The sequence below is a fragment of the Urocampus carinirostris genome, chromosome 5, assembly GCF_059441175.1.
Source record: "Urocampus carinirostris isolate Australia breed hairy pipefish chromosome 5, RoL_Ucar_1.0, whole genome shotgun sequence".
NCBI classification, from domain to species: Eukaryota; Metazoa; Chordata; class Actinopteri; order Syngnathiformes; family Syngnathidae; genus Urocampus; species Urocampus carinirostris.
Window position 1 is genome coordinate 42,265,934 of NC_142353.1, and position 26,416 is coordinate 42,292,349.

A 26,416-nucleotide genomic window follows, 5' to 3' on the forward strand; every position below is an offset into this window, starting at 1 on the left:
GACCCTGGGGACTGAAGATTGATATCAAAATGGGACGAAAAAGACGGGATCGATACCAGACAGGATGCACAAACAGGATACTGGACGGAGTCAAAACACACGTCTTGCAGGAGCGGAGGTTCGTTGACGGACTGATGGGGGTGAGTGAGAGCACTGAGCTTGAATAGGGGGGAAGTCACAGCTGGCGCCAAACGGGCGGGGCCAATTGGCAACCATGAAAGTGAAGCATTTTTAGGGGGTCGCTTATATGAGAGGATGTCCGGTACTGGAAGTTGTTTTGGTTTTCCGCGTTATTTTCTTACCTGGCTTGGGGCTGAAAATGACATAAAAATGAACACCAGGATTGAGGTTCGTTGACGGACTGACAAAGGGTGAGTGAGAGCACTGAACTTAAATAGGAGGGAAGCCAAACAGTCAACGAGCCGCAGCTGGCCCAAAACGGACGGGGAACAATTGGGCAACCGTGACTACCAGATTGTTTTTTTTAAATGGTACTGGAGACACTGGAAAATTGGCCCTAAAAGTCCTTAAAAATGAATTTGGCCTTGGAAAAGGTTTACGAAGCATGAACAAAACAAAACCTAAAAAGTAATCCTTCCAAAAATCAAAACTAAAAAAAACTGTTCCAACAGGAGTGTTTTTTTAAGTGACTTCTGTGCACTGCCCCGCTTTCATGTGGTTCTAATCCAAAACAATAAATTCTCCCTGAAAAAAAATCCTAGCATGGAACCAAAAGAGGAAATCCCGCATCGTATACACAAAATCTCCCGTTCCTTGTGGCACTCTATAGAATACCCAGTCTGCATTCTCGTCTATATTGCTCCCACCAACTGTTCAATGATTACGTGAGTGCTGTAGTGGCCACTTTCAGCTCTGCTCCGTCCTCCCCTGCATGCATAGAAATAGCCTGCTTTGTCTATCCTTCCATTGCTGAGATACCCTTGTGCTCCACTGTCCTATTTCTTGTACGAGTGCCGCAGGGGAGACTCATGCGAGTAGCCGGAGTCTGCCCACTCCCAAATGTGGCTACTTGTATCCCATACATAAATTTGGACAATAGGTGCTTTTCTGTATTCACGGTCCAGGACGTCCTGGTGTTCCTGTGATTTGGACTCATTTGACCTGAAGACTGACAACGGACAAACGGGAATACGAATGTTGTCCCGGCTATTAAAAAAAATATAACAACAAATTACTAGCTATCATAAATTCCGGGCTACAGAGCGCACCCGATTAAAAGCCAGCTCAAATTTAAGAACAAGCTGAATTTTGTGTTTGTACAAGCCATTTCGACTTTTAATATAAAAAGTCTATCTGTCTGTCTATCTCTATTTCTCTCTCTCTCTCTCTCTCTCTCTATCTTTCTCTCTATCTCTCTATCCCTCTACTTTTCTATCCATCTCTCTCTACATCTCTATCCATCTCTCTTTCTACATCTATCTATCTATCTAGCTAGCTACATCTCTATCAATCTCTCTCTCTCTCTACATCTCTATCTATCTCTCTCTCTCTTTCTCTCTATCTCTATCTATCTCTCTCTCTCTCTACATCTCTATCTATCTATCTCTCTCTCTACATCTTTATCTATCATTCTCTCTACATCTCTATCTGTCTTTCTCTCTCTCTCTACATCTATCTATCTATCTATCTATCTATCTATCTATCTACATCTCTATCAATCTCTCTCTCTCTCCCTCTCTCTCCCCCTCTCTCTCTACAACTCTATCTCTCTCTCTCTCTACATCTCTATCTGTCTCTCTCTCTCTCTACATCTATCTATCTATCGATCGATCTATCGATCTATCTATCTATCTATCTATCTATCTATCTATCTATCTATCTATCTATCTATCTATCGATCTATCTATCTATCTATCTATCTATCTATCTATCTATCTATCTATATCTCTATCAATCTCTATCTCTCCCTCTCTCTCCCCCTCTCTCTCTACAACTCTATCTCTCTCTCTCTACATCTCTATCTGTCTCTCTCTCTCTACATCTATCTATCTATCTATCTATCTATCTATCTATCTATCTATCTATCTATCTATCTATCTATCTATCTATCTATCTATCTATCTATCTATCTATCTATCTATCTATCTATCTATCTATCTATCTATCTATCATTCTATCTACATCTCTATCAATCTCTCTTTCTCTCCCTCTCTCTCCCCCTCTCTCTCTACAACTCTATCTCTCTCTCTCTACATCTCTATCTGTCTCTCTCTCTCTACATCTATCTTTCTATCTATCTATCTACATCTCTATCAATCTCTCTCTCCATCTCTACCTCTCTCTCTCTCTCTACATCTCTATCTATCTCGCTCTCTACATCTCTATCTGTCTTTCTCTCTCTCTCTACATCTATCGATCTGTCCGTCTGTCTGTCTGTCTGTCTGTCTGTCTGTCTGTCTGTCTGTCTGTCTGTCTGTATGTCTGTCTGTCTGTCTGTCTGTCTATCTACATCTCTCTTTTTTCTCTATCTCTATCTACATCTCTATCTATCTATCTCTCTCTCTCTCTACAATGGAGAACGCTCTCGAACCTGCGGTTCTCTTCTTGGCTCTTGGGATCTATCTATTTTCAGAGCAAAGGCTCCGGAGCAGAACATTGGGAGGGATTACATCTTAAAGATATGAGGGAGCAAGTCCATGCATGATTTTGTATACTACCAACAGAACCTTAAAATCACATCTTAAGATAAGATGGAGCCAATGCAAGTTAGCTAAAATCTGGGTAATGTGATCAAACTTTTTGGTCTTAGTTAAAAGTCACGCTGCAGCATTTTGTACAAGCTGAAGGCTTTTGATTTTGGACTTCGGGAGACCGGAGAGTAGTGCATTACAGTCATCGAGACGGGAGGTAAAAAACGCATGAATTATAATCTCTGCTTCAGACTGAGACGGCATAGGGCGAATTTTAGCAATATTGCGAAGTTGGAAAAAAGCTGTTCTAGTAATATTCTTAAGGTGTCTTTGAAAGGACAGATCGGGGTCAAATGTGACACCTAAATTTCACTCTGGCTGATATTACATTTGTCAATGTTCAGAGACGTTTTTGAGAACAAGTCACGGCATTTAGATGGACCAATAACTAACATTTCGGTCTTTTCAGAGTTAAGGCGCAATAAATTGAGTGACATCCATTCTTTTATCTCAGTGAGGCAGGGCTCCAAATTTCCATATGAAAATAGTATAGATATACTACAGAAATACTACACAAATACTAAAACCATACTATTACAGAAATACTTACTTACCAGATATGACATCGCCATAAAAAAAAAACTTTATATATATGAATCAATTATTTATTATTTTGTCGCAACCCTCGTAAATACAGTAAAACAGTGTAGTAAAACACTATATGTCACAGTTGCCATGGCGCCCAATTGGCCCCGCCCATGTGGCGCCAGCTGTGGCTCATTAACAGATTGGTTTTCCTTCTTTTTAAGCTCAGTGCGCTCTCTCTTACTTTGTCAGTCCGTCAACAAACTTCTGCCCCGCAAGACGTTGGTCTCGACTCGGTCCTGTTTATGTTGGTATTTCCTGTCCGTTATTGTTCCCGTTTATTTTGTCCAGTTTAATTTCGGTTTCCAGTTTTGTTTCCGTCTATTTTTGTCCTGTTTATCATTTTTCCAGTTTTCGTTCCCATCTAGTTTCTCCTGTTTATTTGCGATATCCTGATTCATTATCTATGTCCTGCCCTGTCGGATATCGACCCCATCTGTCCAATATCAATTCGGGCAATCGGACTCGATCTCATCAGCCTCTGGCTTCCTGTCTTTCCAAGCCAGACCGCTGCCTAACGTGCATGACTCCCTATTTCCCGTAAAATAAAAGGCTTGTGTGAGAACGTCACGCGTTTGGGTCCTGATCCTGTTCTGGTTCTTGACACTATACCTTTTTACCATTTGCCGACTTTCACAAAAAAAAAAAATTGTTGGCCAATCAAATAAAAACAATGCCACACCCCTCCTCGTCCTGCATTCTCGAACCTGGGTGGAAAAATATATTCAATGTACACCATCATCAATGATAGTATGATCAAATGAACCCAGGAAATTCCCATTGAATTGTCAGGCAGGGATGCTGTATAAAAGAAAATGACATATGTTTTCCATTTTAAATAGTTAAACTTTATACTGCATTGGATTGCAAATGGAAATTCATCTGCTTGTATTGTTCGGCCAAGCTTATTGTTAGTATTTTACAGACATGGGACCAAGTCACACATGTGCAAGTCTCAAGTAAGTCTCAAGTCTTCACCTTCAAGTCCCAAGTAAGTCCCAAGTATTTTTTTCTTGGGCAAGTCAAGTCACAAGTCAAGTCCCGAGTCTTAGATTGCCAAGTCCAAGTCAAGTCACAAGTCATAAAAACAGCGACTCGAGTCGACTCGAGTCCAAGTCACTAAGTCTCAAGTCCCCATGTCTGGTATTTTAGTGGCGAAATAGTTGGTATTCTGCTCTTGCTTTTGTCACTAGAGGAAGGTTTTTAGTGTGTAACACTTTCAACGCATGTAGGGCACTGCCAAGGACAGAAGGGAGGCTGTGTGCCTAAGTGGGGGGGAGGTCGGAATGAGTCACAGTGAACCACAGAATAACACATATTGCAGAGATTTTTTTGATTCTCAAACAAAATAAACACGATAGTGTAAAATGATACAATCAGTGAGGACAGAGTGTCACATTTCTCAACTCAGAAATATGAATTGGAAAAATGACCCCATAGCAAAAGTCATTTTCCATTTTGTGCATTAGAAGTCACTTGACAGTTTCTGTTAGAATAATACCACTTTTCTCATTTCAGTGTCACATGACCCCCCCTACGATAAAAGTAAGTGCTTAATGGCGTGGAGAATGGCTTTCTGCTAAAATCAGTCTATTGGATGTTTACAGGGTTGGGTAGGGTTACTTTAACTGGATTACTTTCAATTACTTTTGGATTACTCCTATTCCAAATATGCTAATAAAAGACAAAAGAAACTAAATATGAATAAAATAATGACTCACAACACGTGGTAAGCTTTCTCTCCTGGCTTTGATTTCCGGCAAAACTAACACAAAATGCGACAGAAACAAAATGAAAATAAATCCAATCAGCTTGCCGACATCATTTTCGCCGTTCCATGTATTCCGTTACTCCCCAAGCCTGCACCAAATTTAGTAATTTCTTCCAAAAGTAATTGAAAGTAATCCAGTTAAAGTAACCCTACCCAATCCTGTCAACCCATAAGAACAATGTATGGTCTCCCTGACAAGCTGATAAAACCCAAGGTCCCAAACAGCATCCGGTCATCTGTGCTTGAGTTTAAATGAGTTGGGTTGTTCTCGCCATTATTTATTGTGTTTAAACTTATGATTCAGCTGTCGTTACTTATTTATTTTCTAGTTAAAGTTTCGAGTCATATCCTGCTTCGCACTCTCACGTCTGGAACTGCATAAAAAGGTGGAACAAACGGTGAAACACGGCAGGCTGAAATCTGTCAGGGTGTCCTCGTTGCAAGAAGACAAAATAAAGTGTCACTCCGTTCTGATCTCAGACTTCTGTCTTTTTCTTCACATGTGGGCGGACTGAACCAAAGTAATAGAGCTTTAGATCCCACAGTTTTGTTTTTGGGGAGAACTTACTGACAAGCAAACCTACCTTCAATGTTGCCTAATGTAGCGGAATAAAAGTCATTTTTTTTCTTAACAAACTTACCCAAGTAAAAGTATAAGGATTTTAAAATACTCCTAGAAGTACAACTTTTTCGAAAACGTACTCAAATAAATGTAATGAAGTAAATGTACCATTACTACCCACCTCTGACATTTGATAAATGAACGTCATAAGTCTTACATTTTCCTAAGAGTGATGGTTAAAAAACACGTTTTTAAAGACATCATTCTTACTTAAATCTGATACATCCACTCAAACGAAACAAAGAGTTCTTCTTCAGCCGAAGTTCTGCACCGACTTCTATACCAACGTCCCACCTAAAATCATTGTGAGTCTGAACAATAGCACCCAATGACCAGGGTTGGGTAGGGTTACTTTAACTGGATTACTTTCAATTACTTTTGGATGACTCCAATACCAAATATGCTAATAAAAGACAAAAGAAACTAAATATGAATACAATATGACTCACAACACGTGGTAAGCTTTCTCTCCTGGCTTTGATCTCTTTGATCTCCAGCGAAACTAACATAAAATGCGACAGAAACAAAATGAAAATAAATCCAGACAGCTTGCCAACATCATTTTCCGTTCCATGTGCTCCGTTACTCCCCAAGCCTGCACAAAAATTTGTCATTTTATTCATATTTAGTTTCTTTTGTCTTTTATTAGCATATTTGGTATTGGAGTAATCCAAAAGTACCGTATTTTCCGCACTATAGGGTGCACCGGGTTATGGGGCGCACCCCCCAAAAATAGTTTTTGGTCCTATATCTTCCATAGATGAGGTGCACCGGATTATAAGGCGCTACAATGGAAATGTCGACAAAACAGTCCGATGATTCAGTCAAACTTCTTACCCCCTTAACATTCCCAAAGCTTGCAAAGAAGCAAATATGTGTTGTAGACACGTGCGGATGCGGTGTCCGTACGATGTCACTCAAATGCATCGTTTCAAATATCATTCGAAAGGTTAAAGTCTTGGGATTCAAGAAATGCCAACCATTCCTTAGTTTCTATTTTCTTTTTCGCTTGCAACTTTACTGTGCATATGACAATAAACACTTGGAATTGAGTTTAATTTAAGAATAGACACTCCATTCCATCCATTATCTGCACCGCTTATCACAGAAACATCGAGTTCAGTCTGAAACAAGATACTGGGAAAATATATAGCCAGAGTAGCTCACGGAAGTCGTTGTGTTCAATAATAATGTGCAGCTATGGTCCTCTTATATCCGTGAGTTTAGTAAATCCAGGAGAATAAATTATTTACAAATACAGAATAGTAAAAAAATGCTTTCTGTATGCCGTCAAACCACGTGCTGTACACATTCATCTTTTTCGGCCAATTGCAGGCTTTGTTTTGCCGCTTCAGCCAATGCCAGCCTGTAAATGATAAAAGGATCCGCCCCTTGACCTCCGAATAACTTTAGCCAATAGTGATCGATTCAACTGATGATTGACACATCTTTTTCGGCCAATTGCAGGCTTTGTTTTACAGTTTAAGCCTATGCCAGCCTGTAAATGATAAAAAGGATCCGCCCCTTGACCTCCGAATAACTTTAGCCAATAGTGATCGATTCAACTGATGATTGACACATCTTTTTTGGCCAATTGCAGGCTTTGTTTTGCCGCTTAAGCCTATGCTGTCTGTAAATGATAAAAAGGATCCGCCATCTTTACCTCCGAATAACTTTAGCCAATAGTGATCGATTCAAATGATGATTGACACATTGGTTAGAAAATGAAATGACGGTAAATAAATCCCAGCATACACCGCGGACTACTTGGCGTTCGGGGGAAAATCAAGTCGGCGGCTGCAAGTTAGTTGGAAAACTTAATGTTGATCCATAAATAAGGCGCACTGTATTATAAGGCGCATGGTCAGCTTTTGAAAAAAATTAAGACTTTTAGGTGCGCCTTATAGTGCGGAAAATACGGTAATTGAAAGTAATCAAGTTAAAGTAACCCTACCCAACCCTGCCAATGTTAATGTGAAGGAAGTAAGCAACCCAAACAACCTTTCTACGGCTTTTTGGGAATAATAAAGATGGATTAATTTTACAGAATAGGTTTTATAGGATTAACCCTGTCATATACACATACTGTATAGATAGATGGATAGATAGATGGATACTTTATTCATCCCCGTAGGGAAATTCACACTTCCAGCAGTCTACCCCGTTGTTTATTAACAGATGAACATGATGCCCTAGGGGTGCTGGTAGCGGAGTGGATGACGTCACGCCTGTCCAAAAATTCGACATCCCTGCGGCAGATGGAAAACTTTTCTTTGTGAAAATCCAGGGATACACCACCTCGTGTTAGCAAGTCCGCCTCCTCTCCGATTCCCCCCGGCTTTCGTGTCTCTGTTTAGCGGCGTTGAAGCCGGATAGCTCCGGGTAGCTCCGGGTGGCTACACGTTAGCGTCCGGAATGCTAAACGTGAGCCACGTTTCCGCAAAACACTGCAACTGCGCTCCCTGTGCGCTTCGATGTTTTCCACCAGCACTCGATGATCTTATTTGGTCGTGAGTTCGCATTTACCATGATTACGGATGGTACCGAAGACTTATAACGCCGCTAGCCGCTTCGCTAGCTCCGGCTCTTCCTCCACGATAGGCCCCTTCATCACGCCGGCACGAGAATTCTTCGGGGCAAGGAGTTGAAATTCCTTGAATACACGCATTTCTTGTGCGTTAAAACCCATGTCCATAGGATAGAAGTAATCCATAGTGTAGTTGTCAAAACGGGAAGAAAAAACACCGAAGATAGGAGCAGACAATAAAACAATAGGGCAGCTGCTGGAAAAGGCAGCCGCTCGTGGCAGCGCCGCTTTGGTCAGATATATATAACATATACGTAGTGCTTACTTTACGGTATTTTGTGTTTTATTGATTTTTCTGGGGTTCGGATGCCATTAGCTAATGACTTAAACCCCAACCTCAGAACGAATTAATGTCGCATGCCGGGGTCTACCGTACATCAGGATTTTTGCCATGCACTTGGCTTCAATATCCTTATGTAGCAGTCCACTTCCATGCCTATATCTTTAACACAGAGCATACGTCTTTGCTTCCATTATGAGTTATCTTTGTCCTGTGCAATTTCTCTTGATAATGGCTCAATGATGATAATGAGTTGATGCTTTATGCACAGATGGAAGCCCAGGCAGCAGTCTAATGCCATGCTGATTTGCTCCACTCTCACAACATAACATGGCTTGTCACCTTCGTTTCCTTCTCAGCAGTGACTAAATTAGGCGAGAAATTATGCAATGCCTGCTGCATACAAGTCAAAACTTCAAGGCCACCTGTTTTTTCGTCTTTGATGACGAATTAAGAAGTGACGCTTGAAATAATGGCTGCAATTAAGCCTTGTTTGCACATTTTATTTTGATTGCAAAAAATGGAAATGAACACAAGTTAGTTTCAAGCAGTGCTGTTGAAAACAATTCAAGAGCAACTGATTGTTTTAAAGCAGGGGTGTCAAACTCATTTTAACTCGGGGGCCACGCGATAGAACAAACATTCTGTCGGGGGCCGGACTAGTAGATTTAGGTGAAAGAAAAAGAGAGATAAAGAAATAAGACAAAGGGAGGTAAAAGGTGAGAGAGCTGGACAAAGAAAGAAAAAGAAAGGGAGAGCGTGAGAAACAAAAGATAAAAAGTCGTGAGAGAGGGGGGGAAAGAAAGGGAGAGGAAGAAAGAAATTCAAAGAGAAATAGAAAGACAGAAGGAGAGAAAAGAAAGCGCGAAGGGTATGAAGAAAGAGAAAAGAGAGAAAAGGAAAAAAGAAAGTTAGAGCAGGTTAAAAGACACAGAGAGAAAAAGAAGAAAGAGAAGTGAAAGAGACAGAGACAGAGTGGGAGAAAAGGGGTGGAAAAGAGAGAGAGAGAGAGAGAGAGAGAGAGAGAGAGAGAGAGAGAGAGAGAGAGAGAGCGAGAGAGAAATAATTGGATAGACAACAACGTAAGTACAGTGTCTTTGTTCGAGGCACCTGGCTTTGGCAACATCAAGTTGACATATTTCAACTTGCAGCTTGTTTTTCTCTTGCGCTTCTCTGAGTGTTGTCTCGCGGGCCGGATTCAATCCCTTAACGGGCCTGATTTGGCCCGCGGGCCGCCTGTCTGACACGTGTGTTTTAAAGCATACTGTAGACAGGCAGCACTGTGAAGTTATGAGCAGGGTTGGGTAGGGTTACTTTAACTTGATTACTTTCAATTACTTTTGGATTACTCCAATACCAAATATGCTAATAAAAGACAAAAGAAACTAAATATGAATACAATTACTACATTTTTTGCAGGCTTGGGTAGTAACGGAATACATGGAACGGCAAAAATGATGTTGGCAAGCTGTTTGGATTTATTTTCATTTTGTTTCTATCGCATTTTATGTTAGTTCTGCCGGAGATCAAAGAGATCAAAGCCAGGAGAGAAAGTTTACCACGTGTTGTGAGTCATCATTTTATTCATATTTAGTTTATTTTGTCTTTTATTAGCATATGTGGTATCGGAGTAATCCAAAAGTCATTGAAAGTAATCAAGTTAAAGTAACCCTACTCATCCCTGGTTATGAGAGTATGCTCTTCCCATTGAAAACATATTCTCCGAATACTGTCTGGGTTCGGAATGAATTTGATTTTTTTTTGGAATACCTCTACCATCACATGATTAGGTTTTTTTTAAACTCATAGATAGTGGAAAATATAACTATAATTGGATTAGAAGCAAGTCAGGTAGCCGGGACAGGAGAAGGAAGCGTGATCGGGGATCAGAAGCAAGTTAGGTAGCCGGAACAAGAGAACGAAGCGTTGTCGGGGATCGGAAGCAAGTCAGGTAATCGGAGGTGATCGGGAAGCCAGGGACAGGGGATCGATACAGGGAACAGGGGACGAGAAAACAGGGAAACAGGTAGCCAGATTCAAAAAGTGCTTGCCTTGCATGTGCCAAGGTTTGCTGACGGACTGACAAAGAGTGACTGAGAATGAAGTGCTTCAATAGGGAGAGGAATAATCAGGAACCAAGTGGCAGACCTAGCTAAAATGCTTTGAGTTGAAGATGCTGTTTGTTCATTCCATAATGTTTACAAGGTTTGCAATTGTTGAAAGATTTGATTCATCCTAAGATCAAAATCTTAAAACAAATCCACGAAAGCATGTGTGCTTTCAAATGCAGGCCACTGTTTTCATTAAGAGATTCACCATAAATGCACAAAATCAGCTTCATATTTCATAATGATGGATTAATAATGTGTTTTATTTTAAGTGACTTTATGGCATAAACACATTTGGAGAACTATTGTACAGGGTTACAGTGTTCTCGTTTGCCCGCGTCCCTGCGTCCTAGACGCATCATTTTTGCTGGGGACGCATTTGGTCAAATCAACGTGCGTCCCCAGGACGCATTGTTTTTGACACCAAATTGTCATTATTACCCGATAACTTTTTTTTTTTTTTTAACAAAGATTTACCGTACTCCAAACTTTTCGTCAGGCAGTTCCGCCATTGTTGTTTTGGTCTTGCGCCGATCTCGGCAAATGGGATCTCGTTGCTTCGAGATGACGTCATTGTTTTGGTGGTTGTCGCGTGAAAGAGAAGTATGCCTCCGAAAAAAACAGTTGGTATTAGATGCAAATCTACAAAAAATTGGTCATTTCTTCAGTGTCGGTAAAAAGTCGAAACTTAACACAGAAAGTGGTAACAACGGCAATAATTCCGGCACGAAAAAACGGCGGAGAAATTCTTCAGAGGACCGCGAAGGCAACGAAAACACGTGTTTTGAAGGGAACGACTCGACGAAAGAAAATAAACAAAAGAATACTCCTAGCAAGAAAAGGACTTTTCTGCCAAAACGGACTAAATTATATTCCTGGTGACGCTATGAGGAGGATGATAATGGATTGAACCTTGAGAAGGCATTACAACTGTGGCGGGACAGCAAACCATGAAGAATATGTGAACTGAAAAATATGAAGTGATAACTGCTTTGTATTACCAATTAATTGTGATGATTCAAACGGAATGAAAAAATAGATTGATATAATTATTTCAGCAATAGTATTCTGTATAATGTACAATATTTTTGTGAACTGAAAAATTTTGAAGTCATAACTGATTTGTATTACCAATAAACTGTGATGATTAAAACTGAATGAATATATATTATATATTTGTCGCACTCAAAATTGTCCTTTGTCTTTATTTGAAATATATTTGGCTGGAAACCAATTCGGGCTTTCACACAAGAAACCTAAACTAAAGAATTGGAACAAGAAAGTGTTGACTTCGATTTTACTGTTTTTTGTGTTTTAGGGCACCGATGAAGGCGATGTGGACAAGAATAAATGTTGCACTCTGTGTAACATGTCCTTCACTTCTGCTGTGGTCGCAGAGTCTCATTACCAGGGTAAAATCCATGCCAAGAGGCTAAAACTGCTACTTGGCGATCAGCCTACCATCACAACCAAAGGTAAAGACATTTGATTTTATGTCATGGCCAAGTGCTGAATGATTATGAAAAATAATAAAATAATAATATGTACACATATAGAGATACTGCATACTGCACTGTATCTCTAGCACCCTAAGAACATACAACATGGGTTGAATATATTGTGACAATGAAATTGGACGTGGCTGGCACTCCAGTTCCACATATATATATATATATATATATATATATATATATATATATATATATATATATATATATATAGAGAGAGAGAGAGAGAGAGAGAGAGAGAGAGAGAGAGAGAGAGAGAGAGAGAGAGATTTTCATAATTAAAGAATATTAAAATAAATACAAGATAAGCATAGATAATGTTTTATCTACTGTTTAGTCGTAGTAAATACTTTTGTCAAGACCAGAACGGAGACAGGACCCACGTGCGTTGCGTTTCTCACAAGTTTTATTGGAAGAAAGTGAAAGGGTTGCGCTTACGATCCGGTGATTGCTGGACGCGGGAAGCAGGTCGCTCGGATACTCGGATTGTGCTCCGAATATGGAAGTGGATCTTCCGTGGCGAGCGATGGCGTTGTCGGGGACGGAAAAACGGGTCAGTGGCCGGGACTGGAGAGCAAAAACGTGGTCGGGGTCGTTAGCAAGTCGTAAGCCAGGAAAAGAGAGTTGACGTGGTCGGGGACAAAAAGAGGTCGAAAGCCTGGACAGGAGAGTGGACGTGGTCAGGATCAAAAACAGGTCGAAGCCGGGGGACAGACGGGAGCAAAAAACAGGTGTGAGTCAGGGTCGGAAAAAGGCTTGCCTAGTGTTAACTGAGGTTCGCAGACGGACTGACAAAAAGGGACAAAAAGGAGTGGGTTTACATAGGGACAGGGAGCCAATCAGAGTCCGAGGCAGTTGCAACAAAGGAGCAGGGACAGGTGATTCACATCGGTTATCATGACAAATCCGACAATTGGACACAGTGAATAAATAATCTTGTTGGAAACATTACAAATATTGGATTTCTGGAACACTCCGAATGAGTGTTTTATTCTTGCTACCCACTAAAATCAATAAAGTACTGTTTCGTGCTCCAAAAGTGAACTGTTTTGCTGTGTCTTGTGTGCTTGTGGCATAGACTAACACTATATATGGATGGATATAATGTTTGCATCCACTATAGATGCATCTCTACAAACACAGGATCTTCCTTTCGAGGACAGAAAATAAAACAAAACTGTCTTGGAGAAATACACCAATGCTTTATAGGGGATTTCTAGAGAGTGAGCTAGAAAAGACTAACCCAACCATCGATCAGAATACTCAGTCGGACGAAGACATTTGCATGGCTTTGCATAATCAGGATACTGGCATTATACCAATCGTGTTGCCTTGCATGTAAAAGTATTTGTAAGGTATGTATTTAGTAGACAATGGACAATTCATCACATCCACTACACAGCATCATCTCCAAACAGAAGAGCAGCTTCAGCGACAGACTGCTGTCACAGTCTTGTTCCATGGACAGACTCAGGAGATAATTTCTTCCTTATGCCATGAGGCTCTTTAACTCCACCCGGGGAGTAAAAGCCCACATTAAACCACACCCACACATTGCATAGTACCCTATTTTTATTACAGTGTGTATTTTCCGTAGCACTATTTAAATACTCTATATCAACCAATGCATTGGGTATTCATGTATTATATTCCTTTTACTTTATCATTGTTTTAATTTCAACACAAGGATACTGCTGGAAGTGTGAATTTCCCTATTGGGATGAATAAAGTATCTATCTATCTATCTATCTATCTATCTATCTATCTATCTATCTATCTATCTATCTATCTATCTATCTATCTATCTATCTATCTATCTCTATAACTGTCTATGTATCTGTATCTATCTATCTCTATAACTTTCTGTCTATCTATCTCTATAACTGTATATGTATCTATCTATCTATCTATCTATCTATCTATCTATCTATCTATCTATCTATCTATCTATCTATCTATCTATCTCTATAACTTTCTATGTATCTGTATCTATCTATCTCTATAACTGTCTATGTATCTGTATCTATCCTATTTCTATAACTTTCTATCTATCTATCTATCTATCTATCTATCTATCTATCTATCTATCTATCTATCTATCTATCTATCTATCTATCTATCTATCTATCTATCTATCTATCTATCCATCTCCATAACTGTCTATGTATCTGTATCTATCTATCCCTATAACCTTCTATGTATCTATATATCTATATATCTCTATAACTATCTATCTATCTATCTATCTATCTATCTATCTATCTATCTATCTATCTATCTATCTATCTATCTATCTATCTATCTATCTATCTATCTATCTATCTATCTATCTATCTATCTATCTATCTATCTCTATAACTGTATATGTATCTATCTATCTATCTATCTATCTATCTATCTATCTATCTATCTATCTATCTATCTATCTATCTATCTATCTATCTATCTATCTATCGCTATAACTGTCTATGTATCTGTATCTATCTATCTCTATAACTTTCTATGTATCTATATATCTCTATAACTTTCTATCTATCTATCTATCTATCTATCTATCTATCTATCTATCTATCTATCTATCTATCTATCTATCTCTATAACTGTCTATGTATCTATCTATCTATCTATCTATCTCTATAACTGTCTATGTATCTGTATCTATCTATCTCTATAACTGTCTATGTATCTGTATCTATATATCGCTATAACTTTCTATCTATCTATCTATCTATCTATCTATCTATCTATCTATCTATCTATCTATCTATCTATCTATCTATCTATCTATCTATCTATCTATCTATCTATCTATCTATCTATCTATGTACCTGTATCTATCTATCTCTATAACTTTCTATCTATCTATCTATTTATCCATCTATCTGTCTATCTATCGATCTATCGACCTATCTCTATAACTGTCTATGTATCTGTATCTATCTATCTCTATAACGTTCTATCTACCTATCTATCTCTATAATTGTCAATGTATCTCTATCTATCTATCTATCTATCTATCTATCTATCTATCTATCTATCTATCTATCTATCTATCTATCTATCTATCTATCTATCTATCTATCTATCTATCTATCTATCTATCCATCTCCATAACTGTCTATGTATCTGTATCTATCTATCCCTATAACCTTCTATGTATCTATCTATCTATCTATCTATCTATCTATCTATCTATCTATCTATCTATCTATCTATCTATCTATCTATCTATCTATCTATCTATCTATCTCTATAACTGTATATGTATCTATCTATCTATCTATCTATCTATCTATCTATCTATCTATCTATCTATCTATCTATCTATCTATCTATCTATCTATCCATCTATCTATCTATCTATCTATCTATCGCTATAACTGTCTATGTATCTGTATCTATCTTTCTCTATAACTTTCTATGTATCTATATATCTCTATAACTTTCTATCTATCTATCTATCTATCTATCTATCTATCTATCTATCTATCTATCTATCTATCTATCTATCTATCTATCTATCTATCTATCTATCTATCTATCTATCTATCTATCTCTATAACTGTCTATGTATCTGTATCTATCTATCTCTATAACTGTCTATGTATCTGTATCTATATATCGCTATAACTTTCTATCTATCTATCTATCTATCTATCTATCTATCTATCTATCTATCTATGTACCTGTATCTATCTATCTCTATAACTTTCTATGTATTTATCTATTTATCCATCTATCTGTCTATCTATCGATCTATCGACCTATCTCTATAACTGTCTATGTATCTGTATCTATCTATCTCTATAACCTTCTATCTATCTATCTCTATAACTGTCTATGTATCTGTATCTATCTATCTATCTCTATAACGTTCTATCTATCTATCTATCTCTATAATTGTCAATGTATCTCTATCTATCTATCTATCTATCTATCTATCTATCTATCCATCTATCTATCTATCTATCTATCTATCTATCTATCTATCTATCTATCTATCTATCTATCTATCTATCTATCTATCTATCTATCTATCTATCTATCTATCTATTTATCTATCTATCTATCTATCTATCTATCTATCTATCTATCTATCCACCTAGTACGTAGTATGAAAAAGTATTTTGCAGTTTCCCCCAGCGCCTTATCTGGTCTAAATCGGTTCATTAAAATGTGATTTTTGCCTATTTGAGCTCATTAAAAGCAGCTTAAAAACAGCTCGCATCATCGGCTAATTTGTCCTGAGAGGTCTTTGTCGACAATTTTTAATTTGGTGTGTAAAAAGCCTAATTTGAGTGACCCCACGGACATTTTTTCTGTATTAAATCATAAGTTGCTAGAACTATTTTAGGACTACCACACCGGGATTTATTATGGTCTGCACAAATCACGTAGTAAACTATCAGATCTGTTGTTGTCATTTATATATTTCCTCTTGAAAGATTCTTTAACCAAATCGCCAATAATGCCTAGCTAAGCGCTTTTTTCCTCAATCACCCCTAAAAGTGCTGAAGGTGTTTATGCTAATGGCTCTATAAACTCTAATGAGATCATTCCGCCTCTCTATTGGCATTGAGGAGGCATTATAAAATGTTTATGCCTATTTGCAATGCATTGTCCCTAGTAAAACTTTCGGACAAGAATTCCAAGTATCCCAGTAATATGTCAATAGAATTACATTTTTACGCGCAATGTTACCTTCGATAGCAGTTAACGGTTGACCCACTGTCCTTCTACACATGCAATCTGTATTGTCAGGACCAGAACGGAATTAGAACCCAGATGCGAGGACGGAAAAAACAGCTGACAGGAGAGCAAAAATGTGGTCGGGATCAAAAACAGGTCGTAAGCTGGGACGGGAGAGTAAAACGTGGTCGGGGTCAAAAAACAAGTCGTAGCTGGAGACAAACAGGGAAACGGGAACGGACGGGTAGAAAAGGGGTGCAAAAAGCGGGACCGACGCGAGTCAGAGTCAAAGTGCTTGCCTTGTGGAAATAAAAGTTTGCTGACGGACTGACAACAGGCGAGTGAAAGGACGGGGCTTAAAAAAGGACGGGGAACCAATCAGGAAGCTCGCTCAGGTGAAGTTAATCAGTCATCATGACATGTATGTGTATTCACTGACCTGTGGAGCACAAAAAGATGAATGATGTTGCGTTTAAATCAAATTAAATTTGCAAAGTATTGCTTCTTCTTTATTAATTCAATTTAGTGTTTATGTAACAGTTGTCACTTGATAAAAATTAAATCCTTTATGTGAAGTGGAATATCAGTGTCTGAAATAACGTCTGCCCAGGTGGCCGACAACCTTTTCGAGAATTTTTTTTTTTTTTTTCGTTTTTTTCTCTTTTTTTTCCTAATCAAATGATTGCTTTATTCCGTTTTCGAAATCTTCGTTTGGTTTGGAAATTTCGGAATTTCGGTTCATTTGGCAATTTGCATACTCTGCAGCCAATCAGAAGCCTGCATGGAATAACTTCGTGCTTCCGTACTCTCCGGAGCATTATAAGGTCGTGCATTTGCATATCATTTTCCAAAGTAGACGCACAGAGAACACAAGAAAAATCGATAAGTGGTTAGGAATCAAGCCAAAACCTCAGCCCCAGAAGAAAGATTCAAAAGAAGCAAACAAAATTTATGACGCTAAAAAACGTAAACGTACATTAAAAGCATCGCGCAAAGAGGAGTTCACGTGGCTTGTAGCAGACGACGCAACGCAAACATTGCATGAATGAAGATGAGTAAATACAGGTACATACTGATGGCAGATGGATATCCATGCAATGAATGCTATAAGTAGATTTATAATAAACTTAATTTTAAAGTGTTGTTCTGTTATATATTCTGATTATCATTCCTTAATACTTTGCAACTATGTTTTCTTTTTTGCAATTACTCGTCTTGTTGTGTTTCAAGTTGGGAAAAATGGGCAGGCAACTTTCTGGCTGGGCAGGCATTTTTTCAGAGTTGTCTGCCCTGGTGTCCTCTAACTTTTTGTCATGAGACACTTTCAGACGCTGGCTTGTACATAACACAAGTGCGCAGTCGAAATGTCTGAAAATTCGTTTTATGCTAGGAAGCCGGGAACGTTAAAAAAAACTAAATTAAGGGCATGGAATTTTCCACTGGAAAGAGGTGTCTGTTATATATATATATATATATATATATATATATATATATATATATATATATATATATATCGTATTTTCCGCACTATAGGGCGCACCGGGTTATAGGGCGCACCCCCAAAAAATAGTTTTTGGTCCTATATCTTCCAAACATAAGGCGACAAAACGTGGGAACGTCGACAAAACAGTCAGATAGTTCAGTCAAACTTATCACCCCCTTAACATTCCGAAAGCTTGCAAAGAAGCAAATACGTGTCTCAGACATCTACGGAAACAGTGTCTGTACGATGTCACTCAAATGCATCGTTCCAAATATCATTCGGAAGGTTAAAGTCTTGGGATTCAAGAAATGCCAACCATTCCTTAGTTTCTATTTTCTTTTTCGCTCGCAACTTTACTGTGCATATGACATAAAACACTTGGAATTGAGTTTAATTTAAAAAAGACCCATCACAGAAACATCGATATCACTCTGAAACAAGATACTGGGAAAATATATAGCCGGAGTAGCTCACCGAAGTCGTCGCGTTCAATAATAATGTGCAACCATGGTCCTCTTATATCCGTGAATGTAGTAAATCCAGGAGAGTAAAATATTTACAAATACAGAATCGTAAAACATGTTTTATCTATGCCGTAGACAACCAAACTTGCTATTCACATTCATCTTTTTCGGCCAATTGCAGGCTTTGTTTTGCCCCTTTAGCCTATGCGAGCCTGTAATAGATAAAAAGGATCCGCCTCCTTTACCTCCGAATAACTTTAGCCAATAGTGATCGATTCAAATGATGATTGACACATTGGTTAGGAAATGAAACGCCGGTATATAAATCCCAGCATACACCGCGGACGACTTCGCCTTCGGGGCAAAATCTAGTCGGCGGCTGCTTGTCTTAGTTGCAAGACTTTGCGACTTAATATTGATCCATATATAAGGCGCACTGTATTATAAGGCGCATGGTCAGTTTTTGAAAAAAATAAAGGCTTTTAGGTGCGCCTTATAGTGCGGAAAATACGGTGTATATATATATATATATATATATATATATATATATATACCTGTATATATTCAATCACTTCTGGCATCTTGCAGTGGCTCAGCAATCAAAGATGTCAGTCCATACTCAAAGACTTTGATTCAGATTAGAGATAATGGCAGGCCTTTCAAAATGTCAACAGCTTTGATCAAAATTTAAAAGAAATCCCAGTTAATCTTGGTCTTCATTCACAAACGCTGCATGAGACTGAAATTGTTTTCACCTACTGTCGGACTTCAAATTTCAAATAATTGGAGTAGGTCGTGCATAAACTCTCACATAGCGCTGTTTGAAACTTGAGTGCCTTTATTTTAAAACACGTGTTGAGGTTAACAGTGGGACGCATACATTAAGACACAAGTGGTTAGCTAGCAACAGGAACAACGGGCTCTTTTTTGCGCTTGTCAAGTAGAATTTAGGTTTTTCCCTTTGTACGTTTAATGGAGATAACGGCTTATTTTTCACTTGACTGCATAAGGATGGCATGGCTTTGGCGCTTATCAGGACTTATCAAATCTCTTCTAGCTTGCCGTCATGATGTACTGCTGCCTCGACGGCACTTTCAAAACACATCAAGTGGTAAAATGTGCGAATGTTGGTCTGTAGAGTAGGTGCATGTGAGAAAAAATTGAATTCAGTCATATCTTTTTATTGCATTTACCGTAAATTCTGGACTATAAGCCGCTACTTTTTTCCCTAACTTTCAACCCTGCGGCTTATTCAGTGATGCGGCCAATTTTTGTAATTTTTCTAACGGCCGCTAGCAGCGCTCGAGTGTTGCTACCATTAACTGCCCTGCCAAAGCTATATTATTATTATTAAAGCTTTGAAAACTCTCTCGGTGTACCGTCTTTCTTTGTAAATATGTGTAACCCATGTATAATATGTATTTGCAACTGTATATTTTTGTAATGCATTTATTTGTATTTATTTTAGATACTTATTCTGATATGTTTTGCACGGATGAACGAAAAATGAGGGGCGGAACAAACGCGGGGTGCCGAGTTTAAGTGGGGACCGCTAAAGGTGAGGGACGGACAAGGAAAGAAGAGGGGGTAAAAAGTTGGTTAAAGAAAGTTGCGTGAGTAAATGTGTTCATCTGATATATTTTTCCCACCCTTACTTTTGGAAATATAGACTTTTTTTCCTTGGATTACTTTCAACGGGACCCGGACTCTGCAGGTCTGCATCAAACCTTAACTACCGGTATCATTTTCCGTTCATTTTGCCGGCTGTGATTTTTGGACTGTGGACTTTAATGAAGGAGGCCTTTTGGCTTTGTAGCGTATTATGAACTGACCGATAACGGATAATGGATAATGCCTCCCCCACATTTAGTTTCAATTGCGGGACTTGAAGTCGGGTTTGGGTTAATTTTGTGTTTGTGTTACATGTTTAAATGTGGGCGCATGCGGCTTATATACAGGTGCGGCTTGTGTATGTACAAAATCGGTTTTCCTCTTAAAATGTGGTGGGTGCAGCTTATAATCAGGTGCGCTCTATAGTCCGGAATTTACGGTATTTATGTTTTCTTTGTAAAAAATAATCATGGTTTTTACTCTCATTGCCACGTCGTCCTGACCCTAATGCCCCCAATAAGCAGGTAAGCGCCTTGCATGGCTGACTCCCTATTGGTGTGTGAGTCAGTGTTCCCTCTAAGCTGCGCGCGTGCGCAATTGCGCACTGCTCGCACATTCTCGGCGCACAAGAAAATCTAGCCAGCGCACAAAAATGAGGGCTCAAAATTACTAATTAAGAAGCGACTCAAGTCAAAGTAACAGTGCATGAAGGTAAGAATACACAGGTTCCCCCGACGTTGTGTCCTAAATGAGGTATTTTGAAGTCGAGTCAAAGTAGAACGAAGTTGAGTAAAGTTAGTAGAGTTTGTCGAGAACCGGCTTCTTCGGCTCGGCTCACTAAAAGGAACCGGCTCTTTCGTGTCATAAACGGCTCTTCGGGTTGTTTTTGCTTCTTTAATCCCAACATGACTAAATATTATGTAAAACTATGCACAAAATGACTTAAAAGAAAGGGGGAATAGAACAAAAAAGAAAAAATACCAAAATGAAAAAGTAGTGAAAAGCTGAGAAAAAAATAAACAAAAGGAAGAGAAAAAAAGAAGGAAAGATTTAGAAAAAAAGACAGAAAAAATAGGAAAGAAAGAAACGTAGGAAAAAAGTAAATGGAGAACAAAAAGAAAAAAGTAACACCTCGGAAAAAATAAACGCAATGAGACTTTTTTTAAAAGAATTAAAAAAAAGTAGAAAAAAAAAACATGGAATAAAGAAGAAAAAGTTTGTGTTGCATTCGAATAATTTCCAATTATATCAAGTGAATCTCGTTCCCAACATTGTATTTCCACTAAAAAATGAGATTAAGTACAGTTCTGTATCTTGCAACCGACTAAATAAGCCCCCAAAAATGTAAATATTATGCGACAAAATATATCAGAAGAAAAAAGAAATGGATATCTTGTGAAAGAATTGTAAGAACAAACGACGTTTGTAGGCCGTACAACCTTTGCAATAGTACATGAGTCAATTCATTCAAAAGAGAAAAATAATTTTGCATTGCCAGGAACTCAGCAAAATGTAATTTGATGTCAAGTTTTGGACATGTTCGATAATTAATTATCTTGCCACACTTGGGATTATGGTTGCTCACTGTTGTTTCAAGCGTTGCTCACCGACTTTGTGTGAACGCTCAGACCCGTAAGGAAAATTACAGGGAACGTTGCCCACAACTGACTTTTTATCTCAACAGTACTAAACGTAGTCACCACACTTAGAAACCGTCAGGGTTGGGTAGGGTTACTTTAACTGGATTACTTTCAATGACTTTTGGATTACTTCAATACCAAATATGCTAATAAAAGCCAAAAGAAACTAAATATGAATAAAATGATGACTCACAACACGTGGTAAGCTTTCTCTCCTGGCTTTGATCTCTTTGATCTCCGGCAAAACGAACATAAAATGCGACAGAAACAAAATGAAAATCAATCCAAACAAGCTTGCCAACATCATTTTTGCCGTTCCATGTATTCCGTTACTCCCCAAGCCTGCACATAATTTAGTCATTTTATTCATATTTAGTTTTCTTTTGTCTTTTGTTAGCATATTTGGTATTGGAGTAATCCAAAAGTAATTGAAAGTAATCCAGTTAAAGTAACCTTACCCAACCCTGTTTACTAATCACAAAAAGGGAAAAAGTAGCCAAAAATACACACAAATTTTTTGGGGGGCCATGGCCAACCCAATTGCCCAAACACCCAAACAAATCAAGCACCTGGGCACCCAAGTCGGTCATGCTTTCGTCCATCCAGATGAAACGGGCCACAAGAAAGGGTCAGGGTGACACAACACACTCTTCTGTTCAACAGCAGGGCCCGACAGCTTTCACTGGTTTACCCCTGCCGCATCATACGGGTGCCCAGCCAACCCCTTAGAACACGTCCAAACATCCCACTATCCTTTTACAACACCTCTCCACTCATTCCTATCACCAACAAGAGCTCTAGCATCTTAGCTTACAATGAGATAAACTCAAGTCATGATTGGCTGGAAGGGGGGATTACCACTAGTGAGGCCCCTTCTCAAGGTTTCTTATTTTTCTCGTGCTGAGGTTTTTAGTTTTTCCTTGCCCGCATGTTGGTTTAAGATCAGGGGATGGTGTAAGTCAAGTCAAGCCATGTTCATTTGTGACACCCTTAATCACAAGGAGTCTCAAAGGGCTGCACAGATTATTGCAAACCACAGACTATTTATGACACATCCCCTGATCTAAAACCTACATGAGGACAAGGAAAAACTCAAAAACCTCAACATGAGGAAAATGAAGAAACCTGGAGAAGGGACTGCACATGAGATAATCTCCCTTCCAGGACGGCCAGGCTGCAATGGATGTTGTAATTGTAACCTGTTCAGCTCTTGAGACATCTTGTGATTAAGGGCTTTACAATGGACCTGGCTTCCAATTGGCTACAAAGCTGAAATTAAGCATACTAATAGGAATTGACAGGTTCTTGCTGTGGGAGCCAATACCAGTCGTGGCTGCCTTTCAGCATCAATGCACAGAACTAGGAACCTTAAATGAAAGGAATTGTACATTTCCATTAAATGCATGCAAATATTTTGTAAAAACTATTTTAAAGGTATTAAAAAAAAAAAAAAATCAGCAGAGGAAAGCTAGTCCCATAAGCTAACAATATTGATATCTATCTATCTATCTATCTATATATCTATCTATCTATCTATCTACCTTGGTCATATCCCTCAAGAGGGGTGACCGACAGTAAGACAAACACATACAATAACAAAGAAAACTAGACAATTCCCACGGCAATTGTAAGAGTTGTGATTGATCTGGAAGATGATACGGAAATAAAACATAAAGTTATTAACTGGGAAAGCTGTATTTGTAAATGTTTACTTGGTTCTGTGGAGGGACTCCTCCCCCCAGACCCCCTTGGTACTGGAAAGTTAATTTAATATGGTCTCATTCAATATGAATGGGAAATTCTGGGCTTTTAAATCGTCAGTTATGTCGTCGTGGTGACGGATATCGGTAACCAAGAACATAGCTGCATACTCCCGGTCGAGCTGGAATTTTTGATGTATAATTCGTCATGGTACTCTAAAAAACCCCCTCTGCTTGCGGCACTTGGCAATGTAGTTGTGCCTTGCTGAAGCAATCACAACTAATAAAAGGGAAAAAAATAGCAAAAAAAAAAAAAAAACACAAACAAACATTTTTGGACCATGGCCAACCCAATTGCCCAAACACCCAAACAAGTTAGGCACCTCGGGACCTAAGTTGGTCATACTTTCGTCCCTCCAGATGAAACGGGACACAAGAAATGGTCAGTGTGACACAACACACTCTTCTGTTCAAGAGCAGGGGCCGACAGCTTTCACTGGTTTACCCCTGCCGCATCATACGGGTGCCCAGCCCATCCTTAAGAATGCGTCCACAATCCCACTATCCTTTCACAACACCTCTCCACTCCTTTCTATCACCAACAAGAGCTCTAGCTTCCATTATATTTAGACCTCTTTCCTGTAGTGCACTCATAACGCCATCCATCCACGTCAATGGCGGCCTTCCTCTTGGTCTCCTTCCATTGACTTCTGCTCTGTAGATCTTCTTCAACATTCGCTCCTCATCCATCCTCTCCATGTGTCCAAACCAACCGGATACTCTCTTATCAACACGCTTGCTCAGTTCCACGACTACTCCAGTTCTGTCTCTCACAATTTCATTTCTCAATCTATCCAATCTTGTCACTCCTGACATAGTCCTCAAAGACCTCATCTCAAAAACATTCAATTTATTTCTTAAATTTGCGTTCAGGCTCCAATTCTCTGCACCATACAACACAGTCGGCACAATCACACTCTCATACAGTCTCCTCTTAACCTCCATACTCATACTCTTGTTGTTCATCACTCTCCTCAGAGCACCCAAAACCTTGAGATCAAACATCTCACCCTAAGACAATCATTAATGTGTCCTATTTTTCCTCAGAGGCATCTCCAAGTCCTGAAAAGAGCTCTCCAGACACATCTCCCATGACTTCCCCACGACACCGACGTGACTCAGATCGCTACTGCCAACTATGCAACGCTTGGTTCAACAACCCAGGCATGGCCCAACAGCATTATGACGGCAAAAAGCACAAGAAAAATGCCGCCCGGGCGGACCTGCTGGAGGAGCTGGGCCAGACTCTGGACATGGGGGATATGAAAGGTATGGAAGTTCCACTGACATCTAAATGTATTTCTTGAGCACTACAGTCGTGTATGTTTGAGGCTCTTTGCATATTCAAACAATACTGTATTTATAATTCACGGTTCATGGATCCTTAAACCGCCTGGGTTGTTGGGGCACCGAGGACGCAACTCTGGACAGCTTTCTTCTCCGTTGACGGTTGCTGGCCTGCATTTTGGTCGTGGCAAAATTGGCAGCAGTCCATTCCCATAGCTTTAATTTAGAAAATCATTAGGATTGAAACAAATTACTCTTTAATCAAGTCAAGTCATTTTTATTTGTATAGCCCTAAATCACGAAGAGTCTCAAAGGGCTTCACAGATTATTACACTATATTACACAGACTATTTTTCAGCCGACGAGAAGAGTAGGTTATTCATATGCTATGGAGTAGAAGTGAGTTTTAAGTTTAGATTTAAACATTTCCACTGAGGTTGCAGATCGGATCTCAGGGGGAAGAGCATTCCAGAGCACCGGTGCCCGGATGGAGAACGCTCTCAAACCAGCAGAACACTTCTTTGCTCTTGGGATCACCAGAAGACCGGCACTCTCAGATCGTAGGCTTCGGACCGGGACATAGGGGGAAATCAGATCTGAAAGATAAGAGGGAGCAAGTCCATGTATGATTTTGTATAATACTAAGAGAACCTTGAAATCACATCTAAGGCTAACTGGGAGCCAATGCAGGTTAGCCAAAATCGGTGTTATTTGATCGTACTTTTTTGTCCTAGTTAAAAGCCTCGCTGCGGCATTTTGTACCAGCTGAAGAGACTTGATTCTAGACTTCGGGAGACCAGAGAGTAGTGCATTACAGTAATCGAGACGGGAGGTAACAAACGCATGAATTATAATTTCCGCATCCGACTGAGACAGTATTGAACGGATTTTAGCAATGGTAGGAAGATGGAAGAAAGCAGTTCTAGTAATTTTCTTTACATGCGTTTCAAAGGATAGATCAGGGTCAAATATGACACCTAAATTTTTAACTGAGTCACTCTGTGTGATGTGACATTTGTCAATGTTCACAGCAGTTTTTGAGAATAAGTCACGGCATTTAGATGGACCGATGACTAACATTTCGGTCTTTTCAGAGTTAAGACGCAAGAAATTGAGTGACATCCACTCTTTTATCTCAATGAGGCAGGCCTCCAAATTTCCACAGTTTAGTGTGGGAGATTCCTCCAACGGAAGATATAGTTGAGTGTCGTCTGCGTAGCAGTGGAAGCTGATATTGTACTTGCGAATAATAATAATATACTGTAATAATATCACCTAAATTACTGCCATTAGTAAACAAATTTACCTCT

At 39.0% G+C, this 26,416-nt stretch overlaps 1 protein-coding gene across 1 annotated transcript in view; it reads left to right on the forward strand.

The window, feature by feature from the left end:
* Positions 1 to 26,416, forward strand: part of zmat4a (zinc finger, matrin-type 4a) — a 96,178-nt gene that overhangs the window by 44,256 nt on the left and 25,506 nt on the right. Inside the window, exons 4-5 of the mRNA XM_088335230.1 lie at positions 11,983 to 12,139; positions 24,867 to 25,088. Coding sequence (XP_088191356.1) covers positions 11,983 to 12,139; positions 24,867 to 25,088 — 379 coding nt within the window. The remainder of the gene's footprint in view (positions 1 to 11,982; positions 12,140 to 24,866; positions 25,089 to 26,416) is intronic.